Source organism: Aptenodytes forsteri, unplaced genomic scaffold (assembly GCF_000699145.1).
Source record: "Aptenodytes forsteri isolate BGI_AS27 unplaced genomic scaffold, ASM69914v1 Scaffold34, whole genome shotgun sequence".
NCBI classification, from domain to species: domain Eukaryota; kingdom Metazoa; phylum Chordata; class Aves; order Sphenisciformes; family Spheniscidae; genus Aptenodytes; species Aptenodytes forsteri.
Window position 1 is genome coordinate 722,419 of NW_008795038.1, and position 7,871 is coordinate 730,289.

At 51.2% G+C, this 7,871-nt stretch overlaps 1 protein-coding gene across 1 annotated transcript in view; it reads left to right on the plus strand.

The window, feature by feature from the left end:
* CHMP6 (charged multivesicular body protein 6) overlaps positions 1-7,196 on the plus strand; it is a 10,449-nt gene extending 3,253 nt beyond the window's left edge. Inside the window, exons 3-9 of the mRNA XM_009276829.1 lie at positions 35-144; positions 770-857; positions 1,480-1,566; positions 1,686-1,751; positions 2,028-2,108; positions 2,853-2,907; positions 4,429-7,196. Of these exons, the coding sequence (XP_009275104.1) occupies positions 35-144; positions 770-857; positions 1,480-1,566; positions 1,686-1,751; positions 2,028-2,108; positions 2,853-2,907; positions 4,429-4,481 (540 nt within the window). The 3' untranslated portion in view covers positions 4,482-7,196. The remainder of the gene's footprint in view (positions 1-34; positions 145-769; positions 858-1,479; positions 1,567-1,685; positions 1,752-2,027; positions 2,109-2,852; positions 2,908-4,428) is intronic.
* Positions 7,197-7,871: the final 675 nt, after the last annotated feature.

The window sequence follows — 7,871 nt, forward strand, 5'->3', positions numbered from 1 at the left end:
TCGGCCTGTCCGTCTGTCGTTCTCTCTCTCTTAGCAACTGAAGCAGCAGCGGGACAAGCTGAAGCAGTACCAGAGGCGGATAAGTCTGAACCGGGAGAGAGAGCGGGCGCTGGCCCGGCAGCTGCTGAGAGAGGGCAAAAAAGGGTGAGTGAGGAGGTGTCGCCTCTGCCTGGGGGCGGCCGCGGGGGCCCGGCAGGAGCCGGGAGCGCCAGTGCGAAATAAAGGGCCGTTTTCCTGGAAGGGAAAAGTTACGGAATCGTAGGCGTCGATGAGCTGCGGAGATAGTTACAGGTTATTCCTTCAGAAAGGAAGTTTAGTTTAAAGTTTTATACTTGCGACCAAGAGGCCTGCGTTCCACGGCTGGTGTTAAAACGGGTCTTCAAAAAGCGGTTCTCTTTCCCTGCCGCAGTGTCGGGGGGGGGGGTGGGGGGGCCCGCGGGGGACAGTGGCCGTCTCTTACTGCTTGTTTTGAGTGTGTGTCCTAAGCCTTTTGTGCAAGGACTTCGTTTTGCGTTGCCACAGCACAACTGGCCCAGTGAAGTCCTAATCCACGACAAATATACCTAAATTTTCCTGTGCCAGGCAGCAAATTTATGATTAATTTGCTCATCCTCATTCTTCACAGGAGCAGGTCAGAGTTGTCAGTTAATTTGCACGGGGGGGGGTTTCCCTCTTTTGGAAAAAGCACAAAACAAATATGGCTTTGATATGATTCTTTTAGGCTTATTTGCTTTCATCTGTGCTGAATTTTCCTCCTGTTTTCCTCCAGAAAAGCCATGCTCTTGCTAAAGAAGAAACGTTACCAAGAGCAGCTTCTAGACAAAACGGAAAACCAAATCAGCAACTTGGAGCGGATGGTAAGCAAGAATCGGTTGCTGTATGCTGCGAGTGGCCCTCTGGGGGCGTTGGGTATAAGTCTTTTTTTTTCTGGGGTTCCTTTTGATTGTGTGGAATTGTATTTTAACTGTCAAGCCCTAATGGGGGTTTAGCCCTCTGGCCGAAGGGCAGATGTCTCTGAAATCACACGTATGCCGTGACTCTTCCCTAAAGAACCAGGCCGTGAGTACGTTTCGAGTCTGTCGTGCAGGTCACGTACTAAATACGCGTTTTGTAAATTAGTAAAACTTTAGTCACAGTGTGGACAGCTGCAGTAGACGATTCCTCGGGCTTGCCTCGGTACCCTGATCTTAGCAATGAATGTGTTTGTTCTGGGGTGGCCATGGGAACTACGGCCTCAGCTTAGACTGTCAGCGAGAAAATCAGCTAAAGGGCTGTCGAACATGCTCTTGCAGCTGCCTGTATAAGGCTTTTTGTGTGCGTGTTTCTTGCTACTGGTATAATTTAAGCCACTGCTCGCTGGAGAAAGGGCTATTGACTGATTTCCCCTTACAGTTTCCCTGGGGATCTTGGCAGTCTGTATCTGTCTAACGATGGGAATGTGACAGCCTGTGATGTTTCCCCTTCTCCATCCTGTTTCAGGTCCAGGATATTGAATTCACCCAGATTGAAATGAAGGTCATTGAGGGCCTGAAAATAGGCAATGAATGTCTGAACAAAATGCACCAGGTATGTGTGACCAAGTCAGCTGAGCACGCTTTTGCCTTGGACTAGGCAGAGTCCTGGGTGTTTGTAGCCGTCTCCCCGCAGGCCTCGCTCATGCATGGATTTTTGGTTCTTTTCTTCAGGTTATGTCAATAGAAGAAGTAGAAAGAATAATAGGTGAAACCCAAGATGCTGTGGAGTACCAGAGGGTACGTACTGTGTGCGTGAGTAGTTGTGAGCGGAGACTGCCTGCCATACAGAGTTTCTCTGATGTGCACTGCGTTCCCAGCCTTATTTAAGAGGCAATCAGATTGGGAATTAAATCTCAGTTGCCTGCGGAAAAAATTAGCTTTGCTGGTTTTCCGAGTACCCCTTCACCCCGTGTTTCCATCGCTCTCCCGTGTGCATGCACCATGCTACAAGCCATAGAGCTGCTTCTGCTACGCTGCTGTTGACTGGAATATGTCTTTTCCTCTGTTTCGTAGCAAATAGATGAGATACTGGCTGGCAGCCTGACTGAGGAAGACGAAGATGCCATTCTCGAAGAGTTAAACGCTATTACTCAGGTAGGACTAACCTGATGTTCTTGTAATTACTCTCAATCCACAATTTCACAAAGCTGTTTGTAATAGGGGAGAAAGTATCTTTTCCCTCACACTCCGTAGCTTACCTTATTCTGCCAGAGATCTCAATCATACCTGTTTGTGCCCAGTTCCTGTGTCGTCAAAGATCAAGCTAGTCACTCCGCACACAGGGAGGGGCCATTTAAAAATGGGATGCTTTTAAGGGTTGTACGTTATTTGCTGTCTGTTATGGTCAGCTGATCTCTGTTCTTACTGGATATCTATTCCACTTTGCCAGATGAAGATCTTGAAAGTCCTGGGTCGTGCTCAGATAACAGAAGTCAGTGTATGTTATCATCCCCACCCACCTCTGTGGTGCCTGTGGCTCTTCCAAACACTGGCTCGGCTTGGCTTCACTGTAGGAAATGTCCAGCCAGTGGAGACTGAGGTGGAGAGGCTCTGCAACTAGCGTTGATTTGAGGAGACTCATAACTAATACAGGGTCCTATTAAGTCTCATTTAATAACTAAAAAACCCCCCTCGTTCTCATTTACTGGGCAGTACTGAAGCCCATAACCCTTCCTGCAGTTCTGGGGGCAGATGTCAGTTTGTGTGTGAAATCTGTTGTTATTATTATTATTATTCTGTTCCCAGACAGTCTTTGCACAAAACCGTGGTGCAAGGGGTCTGCGACCGCCGCCTGGCGCGTGGGGTATGTGTCATGTGTTGTCTTTAATGTTCTTGCAGGAACAGATGGAGCTTCCAGAAGTTCCTTCTGAGCCACTCCCAGAAAAGATCGCAGGTACGCTTCCTTTATGCGCTCTGCAGCTTTGGCTTCGCATGCTTCAGTTCCATGCAATAGTCTGAGACCCTCTCCTGTTGTAAGTATTGTCCTAGCAAATGTGAAGGAATAAACTTTCTGGTTTAAAGCCCCGTTGATCTGGGCTACGCAAGCTTCCCCCACATGGCTCTGACAAATCCAGCTGACCCTTTACCATAAGAGGCCCCAAGGCTCTGGTCTCTTTGTTCAGTCGGCATCTAGCCATTCCTCTTGAAGAGTTCCTTTTTGTTACATCTGCTCTTCTTAAGTCACGCTTCGTACCTGCCATGAGACTACCAGCTGCCTTGAAACACCCAGCGTATGTTCCGTTGTGAAGCTCCATGAGGAACTCCTTCCTTGGCGCTCTGCTTGACCCAGGCAAGACTTTCTCGCGCGACGCAAACTGGTCCCCTGCGTGTCATCGCAGCCTGCTGCTATGCGGGAGCAATTTTTTTGTGACCACAGATAACGGGCATTCACGCTGCACAAAACGGGATTTCGGTGAGGTTCGTGACGACTCGTAGCTCTTGTGACCTTCCGTCAGGTAACTAACGGTAACTTTGAACCAGCTGGATGAGGATCGCTGGAGTCCCACAATTCCAGGACTGTTGGAGCGCGAGCTCTGCACAACTGATGCTACACGCGTGTTTGCTCCTGAGCGATCCGAAACCTCAGGGGCAGAGTTTGTGCAGCTGGGCGCGAAGAGGGGAGTGGGAGAGAGCTCGTGAAGGAGAGTGACCCAATGGGCGCTGTTGGCCTGTTGCCTGGTGAGGACGGAGTCTTCACAGAGGGTTGCCAGCCGTCTGTCCGTGCTGAAGAACTGAAGGTGGAGCCTGCCCCTGGGGACAAACAGTGAGGTAGAGCTGGACCGAGCTGGGTGCCAGAAGGCAAACTGGTGAAGAGTCTGTCTCCTGGGTCAGCAGAACACCGAACCGTCGGTCGCAGAAGCTGGAGGTCCCTGCTTGTGGAAGCCAGGAGCTGTAAGAAGCCATTTCCTCTGCGTGGAATCTGCCCAGGAGAAATCTGGGATGTGGGAGACGGGGCTGGTTTCATTTTAGTGCTTGTTTACTAGCAAACGTGGATCAGATGTCATCTCTCTACACTGGCAGCAGGATGGCCCAACAAAATACAAGCTGCCCTTGCTGCGTGCAGCTGACTGAGCCTCATTTAGACTCGTGTTGTCAGAACGAAGGGGTGAGGGGAAAAGCTTGTCTGCCCGCCGAGAAATCGCTTGCTGCCCTAGATCTGTGTCGCTGGGCTGGTGGCTTACTAAGGTTGTGTCGGGTATGTTCTGAAACTGGTTTAATTCCTCAAGTGCTGTGAAAAAGAGGGGCACGCTGGATATGTGAAATTATTTATAATGAACTTTTATTAGTTCAGGTGCTGTGCAAGCAGTTGTTGCTCTACAGAGGAGTGGATTATGAGTCCTAGTTCTTCCGCAGGAGATGACTGGAAATCATTTGCGTTCTCTGTTTCTGTAACAAGTTTCTCTTTCTTCCACAGAAGCGTCACCCGTCAAGAACAGGCCAAAACCAGAACTGGTGGCAGCGTCTTAACTTCCACTTCTGGGGATTCCCCCACGTAACTTTCACCCAGGACGGTTTGCCATCCCAGCGTGTGCTGGGAACGAGCAAAGCCTTGGCAGCATCCCAGCTGTGCTGGGCAGATTGTGGAGCAGGATTCCCTGTGCAGGGTGGGGAACCTCAGCTGATTATTGCTCTTGTATCAAGATTATTTTCTAGTGCTTTCTTTTTTTGTAACTTAAATTCTAAACTCACTCAGCTGCGCTGTCTCGGGATTAAACAACAACTCTCAAACTTCCGAAGGCAAATGCTTTCTTTAGGTTTGATTTCAGTGGTAAATCTGCCTTTGCTCTGACTGAATCCCCAGGAAGTCCCACCCTCGGAGTGATCGTGTCTTTGAAACGGCTGTCCCGGGCATCGGGCTGGGCGAGAATGAGCCACTGCCTTCGGGAACCCTCCAGACCACACCGGTGTCTGCACTCCTCTCGGTCCCTTTTGCTTTTCCTCTTCTGACTCTGTTTGTGGAAGGGCTGCCAGTGTCTCTTGTCCTCGTGCGAATCGGACTGGCTAGCGTGTGTGAGGCTCTGAAGGGGCACGGGCAGAGCGCAGGCAGCCTGAAAGAAGGCAGCAAGCCTGAGCTTCCGCAGGCAGCGACACTTGGTGCTACGGGCTGAAAACGGTTCTGTCGGCCTTGTGTAAAACCAGCTTACGCGTGAGGGTGTTTCATTTGAGAAAAGTTCAGAGTGATTGCTTGGCTTTGCGTTTGCTGGCAGCGGTGCTGACTGGGGGGAAAAGCCCGATCTCCTGGGCAAGGTGAAGAGCTGGGCGTGAGTCAGAGTAACAATTCCCATTCAGATCTCGCTCTGCCTGCCTGCCTCTGGTAACCCGTGGTGCTGAGTGAGACCTGGTGTGACAGAAATCTGATGAGCCTCTTAAAATTACAGCAAGGAGTCTTCTGCCTGTGTTAGGAGCCAGGAGTCATACCTTGTTGGCTCTGCACCATCATCAGAGTTCACCTTTGCAACGTTCAGATGGGCTGAGATCAGTTCTGCTTCCAGTTGTCAGCTCGTGTTTGGTGTTTCCTCGTAGGGTCGGAGACAGGAAAGGTCAGGCTGGGGTAAACGCGAGGCTCGTTCTGTACCAGACATGAGGCGTGAGGCTTCTTAAATCAACACTCCAAAGAACTCTGCTCGATTAGTAGTTAGAGGGGAGACTAGTTCCTTCTGAGCCTGCGCTGTGGAGGACGGTCTGGTGCTTAGCGTGGTGTAGCGGGGCGCTCGGGTCGGCAGGGATGGTGAAGTGTTTGGAAAGCTGCCTGGCCAGCCAGGTGGCGGGCAGATTTAGCTGTTCTTGGAAGCAAGCTTACTTGCCAGCTTGCAGATGCTCTTCAGGACACTGCAGATCTTTATTTATGATGTTCTTGAAGCCACAACCCTTAATCCCTGTTTCTGAGAGAGCAGAAGAAGGACCAGAGGGTCCTTGGAGACTTTCAGTGACTGCCTTTGGGGTTATGTGATCTGGTGCTAGACAATAATAAGTAATCCCAGAGACTGTGCTGCGTTCCGTGTGGTGATGGGCCAGCAGCAACTCTGCTTGGAGTCACGCTTTCCGTGTCATCTCCGCCTGTTACGTTCCAAAGACTGGCTGGGGCATCCTCATCCTCCCGCGAGGAGCAGGGCCTGGGGCCGAACCATCAAGGCACTTTGGAGCTGCCTTGTTTTCAATTCCACTGCACTCTCTCTTAATTAATGTTTCACAGCAAAGCCGGGGTCCCAACAAGCCTTGGACCCATGTTTGCTAAGCGGTGCAACTTTAGCAAACAAAGAACTTTCTCTGAAATTGGCAGAGCTGGTTTAAACTGATCCTTGTGCCTATGCTGAATGCGCCCGTCACCCCGGCCAGTGTTTGGAACAGCCAAACCCCTCACCCCGGCTTTCGCAGCCGGAGCTGAAACGGGACAGGGCTGTACCCTGTTCTATGCTCCTGTGGTTTGGTGGTTTTTTTTTTTTTTCCTCTAGGCAAGGCTGTTGCTCTGGTCTGAGTTACCATCCTGGCTGTCTTGCAATGCACACTTGTTCCACCAGAGAGAGCCTTGTCTTCATCAGCACGGTGGTGTCTGTAGCATTTTTGTGGAACGTTTTTTCTTCAAGGCTCCTTCAGTCCGTTGCTAGCCTCACGTCGACCTGTTTAATTTTACCCTGTTTAATTTGTAATTCATGGGAGTGAATGCTGGACTCTCCCAATAAGGTCTTGAAGGGACCTTTCCTGGGAGCACAGCTTTTGCTGCTAGCACTTTGCGTAAACCCTGTTAAATAGGGTTGGCACACATCACCACGGCCAAGGAGGGAGGGAGCACCGCAGTCCGTATGCTCCAGTTTTCTTTCTCATGAACGTCCTGGCAGTGAGAGAGACACGAGCCAACCGTCCCCAGGGGAAGCTGCGGCGAGGCTGTGCCAGGTCCCGGTGACTGCCGGCCGGGGAGCTGAACGCCCGGTGCTTTCCTTGGGTGGAAGCTGGTCCAGAGAGGGAGTGGGTTAGTGCCGAAGGGGTTAACGCAGCTCCTTGCATTTGTTAATACAGTAAAGAGGCCATTTACTGAACTAACAGGAAAGTTTGGAGCAGATTGCCAACAGCTTCCTCTTCTAATCCCTGCAGCAAACAGATTGTACTGTGTCTCCTTGAGAGGAAGAGCCAGGAGTGGTGTGTGACCTCTGTGGTGTGCTGTAACAATAAACTATTTCTAATGGTTTCACCGACTCCTCTTCTAGCCTCGTGTTTTCACAGTAAATGTTTTGGATGAGCAAGAGTTGCCTTCCTCCTCCCTCACCTTCTTACTCCCTGCTCCTGGGAGAGATGTGGGCAGGAAATTTCAGAACAGGCTCCGTGTGTAATAGAAAACCAATCCTGTTTGCCTGGATGCCCCAGGAAGGCTCGCCTTGTAACCCACAGCAGCAGTGCCCTGACACCCCTTGCACGGTCCGCGAGGCAAATACAGAGGAGCTGGAGGGATATTTCAGAGACCCTATACGTGATGTTGTTGCTGCGAAGGTGGAGCAGCCCCTGCCTGCGCTGCAGTACTGTGCCTGCCTGTCCCTCCTCGCCAGCGGGCCAGGAGCAGGGCAGGTGCCGGGCAGATACCCCTTGGGGCTACCCGGAGAAACGGCTTACAGGGGAAAGGGCTCTCCTGGGAAGCAGGAGTGATGGGCTGGATCCCAAGACAGGGCGGGGGATGTTTGGAAAGGCAGCCCTCCTGCCTCTTGGGTTTGCAATGAAGTTGAACCGGGGTTTTTTGGGGTTTTTGGGGGGTTTTTTTGCAAGAATTAGTCTGGAATTGGTGACAAACTGAGCAATAATCAGTCTGCACCTGGACGCTGGACTCTCAGGGAGCGTGTGGCTCTGTCCAGATCACAGCAGCGGCCGCGT